Source organism: Engystomops pustulosus, chromosome 4 (genome assembly GCF_040894005.1).
Source record: "Engystomops pustulosus chromosome 4, aEngPut4.maternal, whole genome shotgun sequence".
NCBI lineage: Eukaryota > Metazoa > Chordata > Amphibia > Anura > Leptodactylidae > Engystomops > Engystomops pustulosus.
The window spans coordinates 189,088,253-189,108,567 of record NC_092414.1 but is presented as its reverse complement, the minus strand read 5'-3'; the positions used below and the strand labels follow the sequence as shown (position 1 = coordinate 189,108,567).

Here is a 20,315-nt window from a genome sequence, read left to right as displayed (position 1 = left end):
GAACTGATATCCATATGCATATTCCTAGTACTGTCAGTAGTGGCTTTGTTTGTAGAACTTGCCTTGGACTGTTATGGTCCTGGGATACCTGTCAGTATCCTGTTGACTGGCTTCTGCATTGTACATAGGCCCTCTTAGCTATATGAGCAACAAGTGTACATATTTAGTTAACAAATGAAATGCAGGTGTTCTTTTAATCTTAATATTTAATGCAACAAGCTTGTAAAGACTTCCAAAATCACACTTAGTAACATTCTACAAAAACTGGGAAATACTGTAAAGAAAATCAACCATAAAGATCATAGATCCGGCCATGTTACTGTGATAATCTTCATTTATCAGTTATCCATGGCCTCCTTCCTTGTAAAGCCCACTTTTAAAATGATTCTAATTAGCCGGAATGTCTCTGGGGTTGTTACTGCAGCCCCTTTGTGCTGCTGCTTCATGGGCTATTACACTGTCTCAATGTCCCCCTATGCTCCCTCAGGTGGCCCCCCTCCCTCTGCCTGATGTAATCTCACTGCATCAGAAGTTTCAGCAGACAGTGGGAGTGGGAAGTGCTCTTGAGTGTAACAACCTGTGAATCTGCAGCCCGGAGGGGCTCTGGTAACACCCACAGTAGCTCTTCAAAATCATTAGTATCATTTTAAAAGATGATTTTAGAAGGAGGTAGACCAAGAATAGCAAGTATAAGATGATTATCACAGTCATTGTGCCTGGATCTATGAGTAAGTGTCCCTAGTTTATCATGAGTAGATTTCCTTTAATGTACTCCAGTTATCTGACTTAGGGCTCCAAGTCAATGGGGCACATTTACTAAGGGTCCGCGCACCGCATTTCCATTGGGTCTCCCGACTATTTCCGATTTGCACCGCATTTAACAGGGGTTTTTGGTGCACGCAATCGAATTATGGTGCAATAGCGACGACTTTCATGCGACACAAATCAGGTGGCGTGGCCGACGGACAACCCGACTGATTCAGACTAAATGCGGGGTTTAAAATGTAAATTGTGTCGCAAGACATGCACTCACATACACAAGGAGGCGGACCTCAGCGGGGAAGCGACACATGCAGGATATCAGATGCACAATCTTGGTGAATCGCACCGGACTTCATCCTCGTTGGACAGTCCGGATCGGGGATCGCGACAAGACCGGGTAAGTAAATGTGCCCCAATGTGGTGGCTTAGGGTGACCTGGATAAACCTTTTGTAGATGATAAATTCATACAGAGGACTCCCATGAAGCACTCTCTACTAGATGTCTCTATAAACGCTAAAAAATAGTAACGTGCTTCAATAATTGACATTTTGTCCAGTGCCTTTAGAAGTCAGTTCATACATTTCACCATCCAAGTCAGCAAGTGTTGTACTCTCCAACGTGTTCTATATGGAATCATTCATCTCATTGTTATCTTTACCAGGTCCAAAGTGAAGATTTCAATTTAGATGAAAAGGACATTGGTTCTTTAGAAACGCAAAGAACTATTCGCATCACTAGGAGATTCGTAGTGAATGGGAAGGAGGTGAAAGTGTCCTCATCCAAACGGAAAGCTGAACCCGGCAATAAGGATAACAAAGAACGTACAGTTAGGTAAGAACGTGTGGGACTTCCCATGAATGATTTGAACTCTCGCTGATTATATTTTACATCTAATGTAAAACCTTTTAACCATAAAACTTGTTTTCTAAAGGGAAACATTTTTATGCTTAAAGTGAAGTGTTCACCAGGTTTTTCCCCACTAAGGTAGTGGGGGATGAAATGTCCTCTCTAGAATTCCTTCTTTTATGTGCAATCTAACCCTTTTACCTATAATACAAATTTCTCCCAGTATTAGGAAAATATGACTTTTCTCACTTCATTTTCACATGAGATGAGTCAAGTTTAGTGACTGCAGGCAGAGTTTCACTTCTATCTTTGATTCTGTAGTACCTAGAAACATGCTTTTATGCAGGCCAAAAACATGGGATGTTTTGATTCACTCCAAGTACCACTGGCATAAGAGCAGAGAAGAAGCGTGGCAGGAGTGCTCACTCCTGCTACACTTTCTTCTCTGAATTGGCATGCTTGGATTTAATCTAGATATTTCAGAGGGTTGGGATCCCCATTCTAGGAGTGCAACTTACGGGCAGTTCAAAAATAGTCGGGAATTGGATCTTTAAGCTTTCATTTCTATCTTTATCTACCTGTATCTCTGATTCCATAGCTCACAAAGCCATTTGCCTGATTTGATATGAAAGTTAAGATTCCTCTCTTTAATATGACATAAATATCATGCTTCCAGGTACTAGAGAACCAAAGATAGGGACTTCTGAAATGACACTACCGCTGCAACCATTAAACTTGACTCATCTCATGTGAAAATGAGGTGAGAAGAGTCATATTTGCCTGACTTTGGGGGAGATTATTTATGGACAAATGGGTGAAAATTCACATGAAAAGGGAATTCTACGAAGGATATTTCATTTCCTACCTGATGGGGCGAGTTGTTTAGTGGAATAAAACCTTGATTCTCTATAAAGTTTTCTGGTCTTTATACAATCTATCTTCATCTGTTTCATGGCACTAATATATTTAAGAGAATGTAGCTTTGCAGAGCGTATTCTGTTGTGACAATTATGGGACAATCCTGGGACAATTATGGTCTGCATTTATTTGAACAGGTGCCATGTAATACTATATTTCTCTTGAAGTGGCCAGTGTAGGTTTCATTTATGGAATAATTAATGATAAACTATTCAGCACTAATCTGTGAAAAGTGATATTCCTCCACAGGCTATAATTCCTTTCTGATCTCTGGTGTAGCATAGGCTGGATCAAACACCAAATGTTACAAATAATCCTAAATAAAACTCCCAGAGCTCCTATCCTCCACTCTGTGTCTCTGTGATTTCAGACAACAAACAAGCCTTTGTTTGTAAAGGGATTCTGCAGGATCAGACTACACATTGGTCCACATTTTTTAAAGCCCCTGCACCAGTTTTTTGCACTTATTTTCAGTGTCTGCTCTATACCTGACGCAACACAAAGGGGGTCATTTACGCGTTACCCGAATATTTCCAATTTGCGCCAATTTTCCCTGAAGTGCCCCTGGATTTTGGCGCCCGCGATCGGATTGTGGCGCATCAGCGCCAGCATGCACGCGACAGAAATCGGGGGGCGTGGCTGCAAGAAAACCCGACGGATTCGGAAAAACCGCCGTATTTTTTTTTAAAAAAGTGTCACTTAACATGCGCTTACCTGCACCCAGGGTAGGACGGTGAACTTCAGTGAACTCCGACGGAATTCAACGCAGCAGCGACACCTGGTGGACATCGGGCGCACTACCTTAGTGAATCGCCGGAAGACCCGAATCCTCCACTGAGAACACGCCGCTGTATCGCGAATGGACCGGGTAAGTAAATCTGCCCCAAAGTTCTACACTGAAGGGGGCGTTCCGGTGCACACCCGGACAGTCGGACCGTGCACCTCATTTATCATGCTGACATGAATGGTGTCGCACGCCCAATGTTAAAGGTGCACCAAAAAAAGTTGGTGCACACTGACGGAGCTGCAGACTTTACAGTTTTTGATAAATGTGGGCCATGGTCTATAGCAGTGATGGCGAATCTTTTAGAGACCGAGTGCCCAAGCTACAACCAAAATCCATTTATTTACCGTAAAGTGCCAACATGGCATTTTAAGCAGTAACGTATTGCTACCTGTTCTTCCGGATCTTTCAATCGTATCAGCTCCCTGAGGCCACCAATACAGTTGAAAGAAGGAGGAGCAAATTCAGACTCTCATTGTAGCTTCTCTCCAGGGTGTCTCTGTAGAGGAAGAATGAAGGGTCCAGCTGGGGGACCTCAAAAAGATAGAGCAGCAGCAGCATCTCTTAAGTTGACTGGGACTCCAGAAAGATTTGGTGGATTTGTTCTTGTCTGGTGAACTCTGTCCTGGGGTAATAACCTGAGTGCCCACAGAAATGGCTCTGAGTGCCACCTCTGGCACCAGTGCCATAGGTTCGCCACCACTGGTCTATAGTTTGAAATAGTTTGCAGAGATGCATAGGTCCACATGGGAGCTGTAAACACAAAATGGATTTACAATAATTCTTAAAGGGGTAGTCCGGGATCGCTAGTTTCTTTCAATAGGCTATAATGGGCACATACTGTCTATGTTATGTTACTGTCAGCCTGCGCTAGACCCAGAGGAAAGTACCGCTGAAATTATCAGTTTTATATTGTTTTCTCACTACTTGAGGCTGGTAATAAAAGAATTGGTGATCTATGACACCTTTAATAAAAAATTTTTATCTCCAATGCACTTGAGCAATTCATAATGAATTTTAACACCTATGTATATATATATATATATATATATATATATATATATATATATATACACACTGTACATATATATAATTCCTTTATTTATATAGCGCACACAGATTACGCAGCGCTGCACAGAACTTGCCAAATCAGTCCCTGACTACAATGGGCCTCACAATCTAATCGACCTACAGGATGTTTTAGAGTGTGGGAGGAAACCGGAGGACTCAGAGGGAACCCGTGAGAGAGAACATCCAAACTCCTATATATATACATATAAAGCTGTTCAGGTTTTGGAAGCCAAGTCATTTCTTAATTCTCCGAATTTTCCAAACCTTTTCTTAGACTCCAACTATTTCTGCTGCAACCACTTTCCATTTACACAGATGCTTTAACCACTTAAACAATTCAGCTTTATTTCCTTTCCTGTTGTGACGCTGGCGTGGGGGCGGCGGGTGACTTTCCATCTTTAAAGGTGAACTTAAACTTAAAATGAACTGTTTAACACTTTGTCAAGTCAATGGCTCCCTCACATATCCGAAAGTTAATACTCCCATCCTCCTGTAATGACCTTTCAGCAGAACTGAAATCCTGACCAGTCAGTTAGTTTGGGCAACGGACTGACCTTCGTCTTAACGAAGCACCGTTTGCTAACGAATTGGCACGTTTTATCATGTTTCCGGAGCACAAAATGGCTGACTTCATTGTATGTGAGCGACAGGTGTATATTCTTAAATGTACTTGGCCGTTAAATAGTGAAGGCATTGACTAAATGAATATTCATGAGAATGCAGTCTATAAATTCTTTAGAAAGTCATGACGTCACAGATGCTTCCTTTAATGGTAACGTTTCCAAGGGGAATTATAAAGCCGCACTGTTGAGAAAAATTTTGGTTTAGCCCACAAAATGGCTGCTTCCACTGTGTGTAGGCAAGGGGTGCACATTCATCACGACTAGAAGCATCGACCTGTAGCTCTGTAGGTACGGTGTGATGGCAGCTCCGCGCAGACTCTGCCAGCCTGTGGCATCTTTACGATACTTGGCAACAGTGGTTTGATCCAGCTCATGAAATGTTCCTTTTAATGTATTCTACAGGCGCCAGGAGCTTCAGCAGCTGAGGGTGCTGCAGAAGGAAGAGATGAAAGCACAGAGCCAGCTGGAGCAGCGAATGCAACGAGAGAGGGAGATCATGTTCCGACACATTGAGCAGGAGATTATAGTAAGTGGGGTGACAAGACAAAGCTGTACTGCGAGCCGGAGACAATGGGGTGGGCTGAGGCACTTAGTAGGACAAGCATAAACTCTTGGCAGGCGTCTCACACTGGGGGGTCGAGCGTTAACGGTTCGCAGGCGTCCCCTCTATTACTTATTGATAACAGAAGAGATTTAATATGGATGCCAGGGATACATGATGGCAATGTTAATGTCTAACGCTTGTCTCGACTCTTGTAATTGCCAGTGATAAATTGCCCGGGATACATTGTCAATGTTCTCGCATCAAGGTTACAAGAATCTATTCACGGAGAGGTCTCTTTGTGCTTTCAGAGTAAAAAACAGTATTATGAGCGAGAGATTGAGGCCTTGGAGAGACAGATTGAGCAGGCACGAGCGAGACGAGAGCAGGAGCACACTAACCGCCTGCAGCAAGACGCCCTCCGTATCAAGGCTCAGCATCAGAAGGAGAGGAACAAGAAGAAAGTGGACTTAAAGGACAAAAGACAAGAGGTAAATGGACCTTACATAACGTCCCCTTCAGCCATAGCTTAAACGAAAAATATAATAACGTACATTATACTTATTTATAGTTTCCATTTACCAGGCTTCCCGAACACCCATTATCTGTCAGATTACGTCAGCCAATTGTCTAACGTATAATAGAAATTGGCTGTTGGGAAGGAGTGTGGGTGGCGAATATCAACTTCCCAGAAGGCACCATATGGAGAGAAGAAGAAAATGTGTCAATGTATTAGAAGTATAAAATATCTGAATATTAATTGACATGGATCAGGTTTCCCCTCGTGCTGTTACCCGTTTTTTGGGGTGGATGGAATTGGGATTTTGATAATGATAGGCAGGAATCTTAGATGTCATCTGGATCAGGTTTTCCCTTGTGCTGTTAACCAATTTTTTGGAGAGAGAATTGGGACTTTGATTATGATAGGCAGGAATCTTAGATGTCATCTGGGTCAGGTTTTCCCTTGTACTGTTACCCAATTTTTTGGAGATAGAATTGGGACTTTGATAACGATAAGCTGGAATCTTAGAGGTCATCTTTCTATATTGCTTATGGGAGAAAGGGAAAATATGGTGGCCATGAGGAGGTTCAGCCATCTTTCAGAACATATGAGGAAGGTTAACTATTTGGATAAAATTAGTGAATACAATAAAATCACATCTATTTTTAATCATATTTTAGGAATTTGTCATTCGATTTGCATCAGTGTTTTTTGGGCCCGGTTTTACATTTTTGGGGTAATATTGATGGTGCTGTGTGACTCTTTAGATGATACCTCTGCCATGGTCAGCTGTGGTTAACTTTTCTGTAGTTTGTTAAGGTCATACAACTACCATAACTACGACATGTGGTTGATCTTCTACAACATCTGAACTGCTGTTTTCTTCCGTGTTCTGGGATTTGAAAATTTGGTCATTGTTTCATTATATTACAAAATAAGTCTAAGCAAGTATATCAGCAGAAGTAGGTCAATATGGAGTTGGCCTCATCTGAAATTTCAAGTATAATACGTGGATTGGGGGCTAACCCACAAGGGCATTAGTGAAGTTAGCCATTAGCTCAGCAATAGCATTCAGAGTAATCCAAAATTTGTTTGAGCTATATGCCAATCCAGCTTTTCCATACTAAATTAGGCTATTGCTTAATGGTTCCTCACTATTACATATGCAAAACCACAAAAAAAAACTTCTACAAACAAGTTTATCAAGTGATTGTGGGAGATATAACAAAACTGGTATAAACCAAGGAAACGGAGCAACTGCTGAAAGCAACAAGATTTAAGCCTTCATCTTGGAGCTGTTGGGCCCAATGCACCATGTATGATAGGCCCCCGAACTATAATGTAGTATTTATAGTACTGGTGAAGAGGTGCCAAGGCTAATGGGTTCAGGGACCCTTTTATTTTACATCCCTGGCTGATAGCATATATTTCAAGGCCCAAAACAAATAATGGACTGAGTCCTATGTTAGTGACACATCAGGTATCACATGTTATTTATGTTGATCAGTAGCCAGGATATTCATTTTTACTCCTGTGGGTGTCATCAGGCAGATGGGTCTCCTATTTGGCCGTGTACCTGATAGCAGCAACTCCTTGACTTCAATAGTTTTGGACTACAGGTCCCTACACATGTTGGATGAAAATCATCTGAATCCGCTAATTTCATGTAACCGCCTAATGTGCATGCGGCCTCCCAACTACTGGCAAATTCTAAGGGTCTATCCTCCATCTATAAAGCACATATGTTCCCTGTTATTGCACATATAGGACACCTCATAAAAAGGTCTTGATGCATACCTCCCTCTTGCGGTTCTTGCGAGGCACAATATATATGGCGCGTGCAACAGAAAATTTTGGCTTACAAACTCACTCTTAACCCGGCCCTAAACCAGCTCAGTAGTGTGCCTACAAAGTATATTACTGACCCCGATACTGTATCATTTCTACCCCACCCTGTATACTGCCCTATTGATGCCCCCCACCTCTTTTTTTTGTACCCCATTTTAATAATGCCCCCTTTTCTGTTACCCTCTCTGTATGATGCCCCAATTTCTCTAGCCCCTTTTTGTTTAGCACCCCCATTTATTATACCCCTCACTTTATAATTCCCCCAACTTTCTAATTTTCCTTTTTCTGTTACCCAACCCTAAACATCCCTTCTTCATGTTGCCCCACAGTAGCTCTTCTCTTCCCTGCCCCTGCCATGAGGGGCTCTATAGCCGTCGCTCGCAATGACATCATCACGTTGTGCCTTCCAGCCTCTCCCGCACACAGAAGTGTCTGAGGCTTAAAGGGAACCAGTCATCAGAAATTGACCTTGTTAACCATTACCAGTATGCTGTGAGGCAGATTAACACCTTCCAGATGATGTTTCTGTGATGGCATCATTGAGAAAATCAACTTTGAAGTGAGATGTACATTGGTTGTCATGGAGGAGGAGAGCTCAGCACTAAAGTCAAGCTCTTCTCACTCAAGAATGAAGGAGATCTGGTTAGTGATGTGTCTGGATGCAGGACCATCAGTTACAGTGAAGAGGGCATTCTGAGGTGAGGAAGCTTGACTTCAGTGTTAAACTCTCCGCCTCCATGACTTAATACAACCAAATAATATCTCACTCCAAAGTTAATTTTCTGGACGATGCCTCCCAACTGGGCCATAAAATAGACATGATGTAGAAGGTGTTCAGCTACTTGTTAGTGCATACTGGTAGTGGTTTATTAGGTACATTTTTGCTGACAGGTTCCCTTTAACAGTACTAGCTCCTCGCTTTACCACTGCATTAAACTCTATGAGCCTCCTGCAACCCGGGGAGAGGGATGGACCCAAAAACCTGAGACTGTCCTGCTCAATAGGGAACGGTTGGGATGTTAGAGTCTGGGCACATAAGCAGACCCTTTTATATTCTCGTCTAACCCTAAATTAAATGGTCTCATATTTAATTGTTATTATGTAGACATTTGGGGACGACTTCTTTTATGTAACTATCGTTTTATGTAACTATATCCTTCGTTTGCAAAACAAAGCAACTTGGAATTTACTCTATTTGCGGCGATCCAGCTGATTCGAGGAGTCTTTCAGGCAGCGCTCTGCAGGAAAAGTTGCAAAAGCAAAATATTTCGTCTCCCAAAGGAAGACAACAATGAATCGAGTGCCACCTATACGCAACCTAGAGGAAGAACACACATAAACATGACATAATAGATGCACAATTAGAAGTAGATTACAAGCGCTGCACTCAGCCTCCCGCTGATCCCCTTCATTCAGAGATTCATTGTCCCACTGATCGGTTCCTCTTGTTACAGGAGCGATTTCTCGTAGAGCAACAGCAGGAGCTGAACTCGGCTTTGCAGAAAGTAGTAAATGAGCATAAGAAGAAGGTCATGAGTATAGAGAGAGAAAACCTCTGTAAAATCCACAGCCTCAAAAAAGGTGAGTGCCCCCGAGAGTGAGACGGACCTGTTTTTAAACATAATGGGGGTCATTTACTAAGGGCCCAAATCACGTTTTTACGTCGGGTTACCCGAATTTTACCGTTTTGCGGCGCATCGGGGTCGTGGCCGTCGGATTCGGAGAAAACGCTGTATTTTTTTTTTTAAAATTGTGTCGTATGACACGCACTTACCTGCACCCGGCCTAGCTTGGTGAACTTCAGTGCCCTCTGACGGACTTCAGTGCAGCAGCGACACCTGGTGGACATCGGGGGAACTACCTTAGTGAATTGCCGGAAGACACGAATCAGCGTCGGGGAACCCGCCGCTGGATCGCGAAGTAAGTAAATGTGCCCCAATGAGGCTCATTTACTAAGGCTCCACGGACCGCACTATCATTGGAATATTCGACGATTTCCGATGTGCGCCGCATTTAGAAGGGCTTTTTGCCGCAAGGGATCGGATTTTGGTGCATCGGCGGCGGCTTTCACGCGACACAAATAGGGGGGCAAGCTGTCGGATGATCCGATGGATTCAGACAATGCGCAAGATTTAACATTCAAGATTGTGTCGCAAGCCATGCACTTACATGCACCGGGAAGAAGAAGGTGAACTCCGGCGGACCTCAGCGGGGAAGCAACACATGCAGGAAATTGGGTGCACGATCCTCGGGGATCGCGACAGGATGGGTAAGTAAATGTGCCCCAATATGAAACAATAGCACAACACATGTCGAATTGGGTCCACAGCTGTTGATGTCAAGGAAGGTGGTTGTGGGTGGGTGGGCTATGTCCAAGTAGACAAATCGAAACGGTTGCCATCCTTGTGCATAGCATCCGATCTATGAAACTGCCCTTTGATGTCACAGTATCTGAGCTCATCTATTTTCGTACTTGCAAACATCTAAAAAAAAAATCTGTTCCCCCTGCAGCTCGTGAGTCTGTGATTCTCAGACTGGAAGAGCGACATCTGCAGGAGAAATATCAACTTTTCCGCCATCAAGTCATCGAACAATACGCCCTGCAGAAGCATCAGCTGCGCAAAAGGCACGAGAAGGTAAAAAATTCATTATTGCTCACCGACTGATAGAAGTGACTGCTGCGACTTTTCTGTTGTCCTGATGCCAGGATTAGATGATTTATACACAGTCAGCCAAACGCAAACTGTGCTACACAGAGAATTCATTACAGGATCTAAATCTATTGTACTCCATATGGGTCAGAGGATTAACCCCCACAGGGACGTGTCGTATTTTAAGATATATATATATATATATTGAACGTTTGTTTTTTTAATAATATGATATGAAACTGATATGTAGCATTTAAGCTGTAGGTAATAAGCATAGAGCCATGTAAGATTCCCTGCAACCTATAGCATAGGCACTGTTGGTGTCAAAGGGTTAAACAGCAGGGATCAGAGATATTGACATCTCCAGTGATTGCAGCAGTGCGTCTGCTATATATTACAGCTGACACATGAGGCTGAGGGAGCAGACACAGCTCCATTGTCATTGAGCGGAGACAAAAGGCTACATATATATATGAGGCTACATCCTCAGCCTGTAAGCTCTGGTGTCACCCCCTCATCCTCATAGACTGTAAGCTCTAGTGTCAACCCTCATCCTCATAGACTGTAAGCTCTTGTGTCAACCCTCATCCTCATAGACTGTAAGCTCTAGTGTCAACCCTCATCCTCATAGACTGAAAGCTCTTGTGTCACCTCCTCATCCTCATAGACTGTAAGCTCTTGTGTCACCCCCTCATCCTCATAGACTGTAAGCTCTAGTGTCAACCCTCATCCTCATAGACTGTAAGCTCTTGTGTCACCCCTCATCCTCATAGACTGTAAGCTCTAGTGTCACCCCCTCATCCTAGTAGACTGTAAGCTCTTGTGTCACCCCTTCATCCTCATAGACTGTAAGCTCTTGTGTCAGCCCCTCATCCTCATAGACTGTAACCTCTTGTGTCACCCCCTCATCCTCATAAACTGTAAGCTCTTGTGTCACCCCCTCATCCTCATAGACTGTAAGCTCTTGTGTCACCCCCTCATCCTCATAGACTGTAAGCTCTTGTGTCACCCCTCATCCTAGTAGACTGTAAGCTCTTGTGTCACCCCCTCATCCTAGTAGACTGTAAGCTCTTGTGTCACCCCCTCATCCTCATAGACTGTAACCTCTTGTGTCACCCCCTCATCCTCATAGACTGTAAGCTCTAGTGTCAACCCTCATCCTCATAGACTGTAAGCTCTTGTGTCACCCCCTCATCCTCATAGACTGTAAGCTCTTGTGTCACCCCCTCATCCTCATAGACTGTAAGCTCTTGTGTCACCCCCTCATCCTCATAGACTGCAAGGTCTTGTGTCACCCCCTCATCCTCATAGACTGTAAGCTCTAGTGTCAACCCTCATCCTCATAGACTGTAAGCTCTTGTGTCACCCCCTCATCCTCATCATCCTCATAGACTGTAAGCTCTTGTGTCACCCTTCATCCTCATAGACTGTAATCTCTTGTGTCACCCCCTCATCCTCATAGACTGTAAGCTCTTGTGTCACCCCCTCATCCTCATAAGCCGTAAGCTCTTGTGTCACCCCCTCACCCTCATAGACTGTAAGCTCTTGTGTTATCCCCTCATCCTCATAGACTGTAAGCTCTTGTGTCACCCCCTCATCCTCATAGACTGTAAGCTCTAGTGTCACCCCCTCATCCTCATAGACTGTAAGCTCTAGTGTCACCGCCTCATCCTCATAGACTGTAAGCTCCTGTGTCCAGCCCTCATCCTCATAGACTGTAAGCTCTTGTGTTATCCCCTCATCCTCATAGACTGTAAGCTCTTGTGTCACCCCCTCATCCTCATAGACTGTAAGCTCTTGTGTCACCCCCTCATCCTCATAGACTGTAAGCTCTAGTGTCACCGCCTCATCCTCATAGACTGTAAGCTCCTGTGTCACCCCCTCATCCTCATAGACTGTAAGCTCCTGTGTCCAGCCCTCATCCTCATAGACTGTAAGCTCTTGTGTCACCCCCTCATCCTCATAGACTGCAAGCTCTTTTAGTCATTGGGGGAGATTTATCAGAAGTGTCTGACTCAAAACTGTTCCAGTTGCCCATGGAAACCAATCAAAACTCAGCCTTAATTTTATAAACAGCTTTGGGAAAATGAAAGCTGAGCTCTGATTGGTTGCCATGGGCAAATTAGAACCAGAACCATTCTGCTCTCAGACACTTCTGATAAATCTCCCCCAAATTGAGTTTATTACAGATTCCCTGTTTGCAAGGTGGACCTGGATGAATTGTAGGAGTCACATATTAAAGAGGGTACAGAATACTGTAATAACTGTATTTACATCCATTTTCAGGAAATGGAGCGCCTCAAACATTATCAGGGAATCTTATTGGAAGAACTGAAGAGTCAGCAGCTGCAAGAGAAAGTACGGAGTCAAAAAGCCCAGCGTACGGAAGCTAGAAATCGCCAGGCCATGTTCAAAGAGAGACTGAAAAACCAAGGACTGAGCGCGTCTGTGCAGAAAGAACGGAACAAGCAGGTGACCTCAACATATTTACCGCTTATATGGTTGTTAGAAATATCCATTCATAGCTTTATTCATATTGGATTTATGAGTGGCCAGACCTCCATAGGTTAAAGGACATCTACCACCAGGATGAAGGACTGTATGCAAATGAGCCTAAGGGGCTCCAAGCTCCATTAACACCTATGGAGCCTGGAGCCCCTCAGGCTCATTTGCATACAGTCCTTTATCCTGGTGGTAGATGTCCTTTTAACTAAGCTTACATGTACAGTGAACTATTACTTAATCCCATTGTGATTACTGTATCTGATAATGTAATAGTGGCCATATTGAATCTTAAAGGGAACCTATCACCAGATTTTATTCCACAAATCTAGCATCCCCTCCAGGTAGGGTATAACATGTCCTTTCTAGAATTCCCTTTTTATGTGAAAGTCTCCATCAAAGTCATGTGAAATCAGAGAAATGTCAAATTTTGCCTGAGATGAGTCAAGTTTGCTTCTCTTGTGTGTCATATTAAACATAATAATGGGGCACATTTACGAGGCTCCATGTGCCAGTTTTCTGTCGGATTTTGCACGTCATTTCTAGTGCAAACTGTTTGCACAGGTATTTAATAAGTGTCTGTTCCACATATGTGTCGCACGGGAGCCTTTTGTGGCGCAGATGCATGCGACACAAATTAGGCGGCGTTCCGGAGCTCAATCGGACCATGCGCCAGATTTAACATGCAAAGTCCGACAGAAGTGTGTCGCACGCCCTAAGCTAGAGGTGCACCAAAAAAAAGTTGGTGCCCTCTGTAGGAGCAGTGCGGGCGCCAGATTGATGAACATTGTGTGCCACAAATCCTGAAGCTGTAATTGGTTGCCATGGGCAACTAAGAATATTCTGACTTTTAGACAGCTTGATAAATCTGTCCCATAGACAGTTAAAAAGGCAAGATTTGCATTTTTATATGGAGCTCATAATTCTAACTACATCTTTAGTAGCCTATAGCTCACAGAACCACAAGCCTGATGCAATATGAAAGATAAGATTCTGAAAGATGAGCATGTTTCTAGGTAATATAGAACAGAAGATGGGTTCTTCTGAAGTGACGCTTTACCTGCAGCCTCTAAACTTGACTCATCTTATGAAAATATGACTCTTCTTTGATCATTTTCATATGACTAAGGAGGAGAAAACGAGTGAAATGTCATATAATGATAGACTACATCCACTCGAGTATAAGCCTAGTTTTTCAGCACAAAAATGTGCTGAAACCTTGAATTCGGCTTATACTCGAGTAAATAAAATTATCAAAACTCACCTTTCCGGTTTCCACCGCTGCTGGCTATATACTGGGGCAGGGGGCTGGCTATATACTGGGGGGCAGGTGCTGGCTATATACTATGGGGCAGGGTCCGGCAGGCTATATACTGGGGAGGCTGTGACCAATGCATTTCCCACCCTCGGCTTGTACTAGAGTCAATAGGTTTTCCCAGGTTTTTGTGTTAAAATTAGGGGCCTCGGCTTATACTTAAATATATACGGTAAGTCAGTTATTTAAAAAAATACAGATTAGAATGCATTTTTTTTCACGCACACACACGCATTTAAATCTCGCCATGCTCTACTTTTGCAAGTCACACGTGTGAAAAACGCACCATACAAGTATATGGAGACGCATCAAAAACGCATCACACTCGGAGACACATGCAAGTGCAATGCGTATTTCAGGCATCAACTGCCATAGAAAAGATAGAGCTCAGTCCTGAGTCCAGGACGCATTGAAATTGCTGTGAAAACGCGCGTGAAAAACTGAGACACTGAACAAACTCTGACTGAAAACTGATTGCACTCTGATGCAAAATGTGCGTTTTTCACTGACCAAACCCTGATCGCACCCTGATCAGACTCATTTGTGAAGGGAGGCCAAGACTTGCAGACATGACGTGACATCATTGGAATCGGCCATACGCTCACCTATGTTCTTCTTGAGATTCTTTAATATTGTTGGAAAAGATGAGCAGAGATACAAAAGTTTCTTCAAGTGAATCTGCACTGTTGAAAGACCCAGGAAGCTGAGAATTATTGTCTCTAACGTATTCAGACGAGGAGTTGCACATATCATTTCTCAACTGAAGAGTCATTCTGTTGGCTTAATCTGATTCTGGCAGAACCTTGTATATGAACGTCTGAGCAGATGCTCAAGATTTGCTCCTAATGATGACTTGTACCACCAATCTATTTAGGGCTGTGTTTAGGGCTTCTCGGGACATCAGTTCATTTGTTTCAGAATTTTCCACTTAAGTTTCCTTACATGTGCTTTTGCACAAGAAAAGATATCTTCTAAAGATCATCCAACATCCTGCTCATGCCCATAAAGTATAGATGAAGATGCACTGCTTACTAAGATTTTGCTTTACACCTCACCTATCTGTGTCCTGTTGACTTTGTGCTGGGCTGCAGATGGTTAAACCAGCTGTGATGGATAGATGTCTCCTCCACTCACATTCCTCTTCTTCTAGTCTGATTTGACTGGATGTCAGAGGACCAGTCCGATCACTCTTTGGACTGGGTCTTTAATATCTCATAAGAAGAGTGTCTGACCACTTCCCATTGCTTACTATAAAGTCTTCTGACTAAACATATGATATTATATTTGACCCATGTTTTTATGATTACTATTCTGTTTTTATTTTGTCCCGTTTGTTTTCACTTTTAAATGAATACAAGAAATTTTGCTACACATATTGGGGCACATATACTAAGGGTCTGTCGGACACATTTCGATCGGGTTTCGCAATTTTTTTCCGATTGGCCCTGAATTGCCCTGGGTTTTTGGTGCACGCGATCGGATTGTGGCGCATTGGCGCCGGCTTGCATGCAACACAAATCGGGGGGCGTGGACGTCGGACAACCCGACTGAATAGGACAAACCGCAGAATTTAAAAACCAGATTGTGTCGCAAGATCAGCACTGGGAAGAAGAAGGTGAACTCCGGCGGACCTCAGCGGGGGAAGCGACAGATGCAGGAAATTGGACGCACGATCTTAGTGAATCATGGCAGCTCCGAATCCTCATTGGACATTCCGGACCGGCGCCGTCAACGGGACGGGTAAGTAAATGTGCCCCATTATTTCAAGTGTAACAGGTGCTCTGAAAAGTTTCCCAACCCCCTTATTTGCATATTAATATTGGATTCCAGTCACACTGGGTAGATGCATAATAATATTTTTATTTGATTTTTATAACAGCAGATTTTTTTGTGACTTTTCGTTCCATCAAGGACCCTCTTCAGACACAAATATACAGATAAATTGATTGAACAATTTTCCATGCTTTGTGCAGTGCTGCGTAATCTGTAGGTGCTATATAAATAAAGAATTATTATTATTATTGAAGGGCTGCATATAGCGGTGTGTAGCGCTGAATGGAGACCAAGTGGCACAGGTGTTTCTACTTTGGCACAGCAGGGGAATGACAACCAGTTGCCACCTACCGTTTAGAGTAGGATAAAGTGGGTAGGGACATCTGGGACGTCTAGCTTTAGGGATCCCTATCAGTGTCTGACCTACTTTTCCAGCTTATTGTCTGTTCCCTAAAGGGAGTATTACACCGGGTTCATGGAAAATAAATCTACATTTTAATTTTTTTTTTGTACTGAGAGATAAAAGTAAAAGTTTTCTATTTGTGGATCAAATAGTTTCTCAGATTGATAAACTGAAAAAATTATCTATTCAAGAAGCTTTCCAAAATCACTAATTGATACCCAAAGCATGCCTGGTTATTGCACTGCCCCTTAAAGAGGGCATTTGTATGCATATCACAGAGCCATGATTCAGAACAAACTTGCAGCCAAGGATTGATTTTTTTTAAATGGTTTCCCTAGACACCCTCTCTCTCTGGTACACAAACAACAGAAGGATTATTTTCTGAGCTAACGCTCAGCCAAAGATGCCGTACAACCTGCAACTGCACAGCCTAGCGCTCTATATCAGTTCTCTCCTCCATAGGGTTTGGTAATATACACTTTTGAAACAATCCTAATTTTTTTGGATCCACTTTTTATTCCTCTTAAAGGAAACCTACCACCAGGGATCTACCTTTAAAGGTAGATCGGGTGGTAGGTGCCGCTATTGGACATAAGAACAGAGGCTTCACGGACGAGGCACGCAGCTCCTCGTAGCTGCGCACCGAAGATATGGCAGTAGGAGGATCAAAGAGGCTACTGGGGCATGGATTAGCCACGCCGTGTAGCCTCAGCTCCGGCAACTCCACGCCACAAGTAGCCTCTTAGAATTAGCATTAGTTAGCATTATTAGTTAGTGATAAAAAGATACAGGGGACGCGAGAATTAGCCCTTAAAAGGGCTATCCTCATGTCCTACAGATGCACCTACCTTATATACCTTATATATAAGCCTAGTTTTTCAGCACAAAATTTGTGCTCAAAAACCCTAACTCGGCTTATACTCGAGTCAACTAAAAAAATAAAGACAAAACTCACCTTTCTGACGTCACCCGTAGGTCCTCTTCTGTCTGAGACAGAAGAGGACCTATGGGGGACGTCGGAAAGATGAGTACAGTGTTATTTTTTTTCCTACTACAGGGGCTGGGCAGGCTGTATGCTACAGGGGCTGGGCAGGCTGTATGCTACAGGGGCTGGGCAGGCTGTATGCTACAGGGGCTGGGCAGGCTGTATGCTACAGGGGCTGGCAGACTATATACTGGGAGGCTGTAACCAATCCATTTCCCACCCTCGGCTTATACTCGAGTCAATAGGTTTTCCCAGTTTTTTGTGTTGAAATTAGGGGTCTCGGCTTGTACTCGGGTCGGCTTATACTCGAGTATATACGGTACCACCCGATCTACTTTAATAGGTAGATCCGTGGTGGTAGGTTTCCTTTAAAGGAATAAATTACTTATTGATAACCAGGTTTTTATGTTGAACTTTTTCGAGGAATTTTGAGATTTTAAAAATGTTTCCATGTCATTATCTATTTGTAAGAAAAGTACTATACTTGGGTCAGTGGGTTTTGGCAGTAAATCCAATAAGATTCAAACGTGTAAAGCCACTGAGCTCTGCAAGGCCTGTACATATAGAATCCTATATAGCGAATAGCCTGGCAGCATTCATCATATGGAGGCGCACGCGAAGTGGAATAAGTAGTAGAAACCAGCAGTGAAATAGTCATATGAAGTGTAGTCTGTGCTGTGTCTGGAAAGCAGGTTGCAAATGAGAGGGGCTGCAGTGGAAGAGTCTATGATACAGTTTGTGGTGCAGAGAGAGACTGATAGGGAGCAGGGAAGACCGTCATTCACCCCTGTTATGTGCAGGATACTAATGCATCCACAGAGACACAAAGCTCTACTGGAAGCTACTCAGAGAGCAACATCAATTGATATGCCCTTGACTCCACAGTGACCAGGAACTAGCAACCCCTATCATCTGTGGTATCTTTACTGGTTCTTTTGTGTAAATAAGATATGGACTAGGAGAGATCCTGTAAGTCCATATCTTATTTACAGCTGAAACCGCTGGACATTGTTATTGAAAATGTAATGCAAAGTTTCCCTACACGACATGAGCTATTGGTTTTGCAAATGTATATAGTAAGTGTGGAGCACCGTTAGTGAATTTGAAAGGGCTATTTTAAGCTTGAGACATCAGTTCCATACAAAATACATGTTATTATACTAAATCCTTTTTTTTTTTAAGTTCTTGCAACAAGAAACGATACGACAAAAGGAAGAGTCTCATAAACTGCAGCAGAAGCAAGAACAAGAGCTTCAGAAATTTAAGGAACATCTAGAAGAGACGTGTAGAGAGCTGGTTCAGATCCAGGTTAGCAACCAGATCATTCATATCGGGGCTCATTTACTAAGGGTCCGTGGACTGCAATTCCGTCAGGTTTCTGGAATATTTCCTTTTTGCGTAAAATTGCCCAGATTGCATGCGATTGGATTGTGGCGCATTGGTGCCGACTTGAATGCGACAGAAAACGGGGGGGGGGGGGGCGTGGCCGTCGGACAACACGACAGATTGAGACAAACCGCAGAATTTTAAAACAAAATTGTGTTGCAAGATCAAGCACTCACACGCACCGGGAAGAAGAAGGCGGACCTGAGCGGGGAAGCGACACATGCAGGATATTGGACGCACGACCTTAGTGAAACGCGGCAGATCCGAATCCTCGTCGGACAACGCACCGCGGGATCACGTCAGGACCAGGTAAGTAAATCTGCCCCATTGACATAGCCCCTCAAAGGTGCCCTTTTGTGGAAACTCTGCTGTAAATTGTGGCCAAGTTCATTCAAATAGGGTGCAATTATTTTTTGTTTCATTCATAGAGAAGCTTACTAAACAATTGTGTGAAATTGAAGGTAGTGTTGGACTTAAATGTGACAGTTCTCATTCATGAATAATGCGTTACTTCCGCAACTAGGAGGAGAAAATGCGAACCTTACAAGACCAGGAGACCAAAAAGATACAACGGTTGGACGCAGAACACAGGATGGAGTCAGAACAGTGGCAGGAGCGCCTGCGACTGAGTAAAGAGGTAAAGGACCATAAACCCTTCTGATAGATGTCTAGCAGATTGTGCTTCCTTCTCATGACGCGTCTTTCTGGGCTCCTCACAGAACCTCGATACAGAGTTTGCTTCCAGGCAGCAGCAGATCATAGGCTCCGGAAAGCAGAAGTATAAAGGCATGGAAAGGTGTACGTCTTGGTTCTCCCCTTCCTGACGGCCGACCATCCCAAACTAGGAGATAAACACTCACCCATTCAGTTCCTTCTTGTACATGTTTTTTGTTTTTTTGTTGGTGTCAAATATTAAACTGTTTGGATTTTGGCTGAAAAGTGTTTTATTTTCTCCTTTTTTTTCTATGTAAATAATTTATTGGGGCGATTTGGATTGTGGGACTACAAGCAAGACAGGACAGTGAGCCCTAAGCTCCAGTCCCCCAAACGCCCCCTGCCTGCTTGCCTCTGTGTATCCTAAGTGATACGAGACAACCACAAAGAAAGTCCGTACCTGAGCAATACACTGAGATAAATCAACACAAAACAAGCGAAAGGTCAACAGTCCGAATCACAACAGAGATAGTGATATAGAACAGAATCATAGGTACAAAGGGATAGTCACAAAACATAAGACAAGATTGGGAAACTAGAGATTCAGTCAAATGGTGTTAACTATTGCTGGTCCAGAGCATCACTGTGATGAATTCAGTCAGCAGCAGTAACTAGGCCCTTGTTCACACTGTTGGATGAACGTGAACCACAGGGAAATTCATCATTTCCCATAGACAGTGGGTGAATTGT

The 20,315-nt window shown here is 43.3% G+C and overlaps 1 protein-coding gene across 1 annotated transcript in view; it reads left to right on the top strand.

Annotated features, from left to right (window-relative positions):
• Positions 1-19,850, top strand: part of LOC140127825 (STE20-like serine/threonine-protein kinase) — a 41,200-nt gene extending 21,350 nt beyond the window's left edge. Inside the window, exons 10-18 of the mRNA XM_072148933.1 lie at positions 1,425-1,594; positions 5,408-5,531; positions 5,858-6,037; positions 9,351-9,477; positions 10,408-10,532; positions 12,834-13,019; positions 18,708-18,833; positions 19,435-19,548; positions 19,631-19,850. Of these exons, the coding sequence (XP_072005034.1) occupies positions 1,425-1,594; positions 5,408-5,531; positions 5,858-6,037; positions 9,351-9,477; positions 10,408-10,532; positions 12,834-13,019; positions 18,708-18,833; positions 19,435-19,548; positions 19,631-19,735 (1,257 nt within the window). The 3' untranslated portion in view covers positions 19,736-19,850. The remainder of the gene's footprint in view (positions 1-1,424; positions 1,595-5,407; positions 5,532-5,857; positions 6,038-9,350; positions 9,478-10,407; positions 10,533-12,833; positions 13,020-18,707; positions 18,834-19,434; positions 19,549-19,630) is intronic.
• Positions 19,851-20,315: the final 465 nt, after the last annotated feature.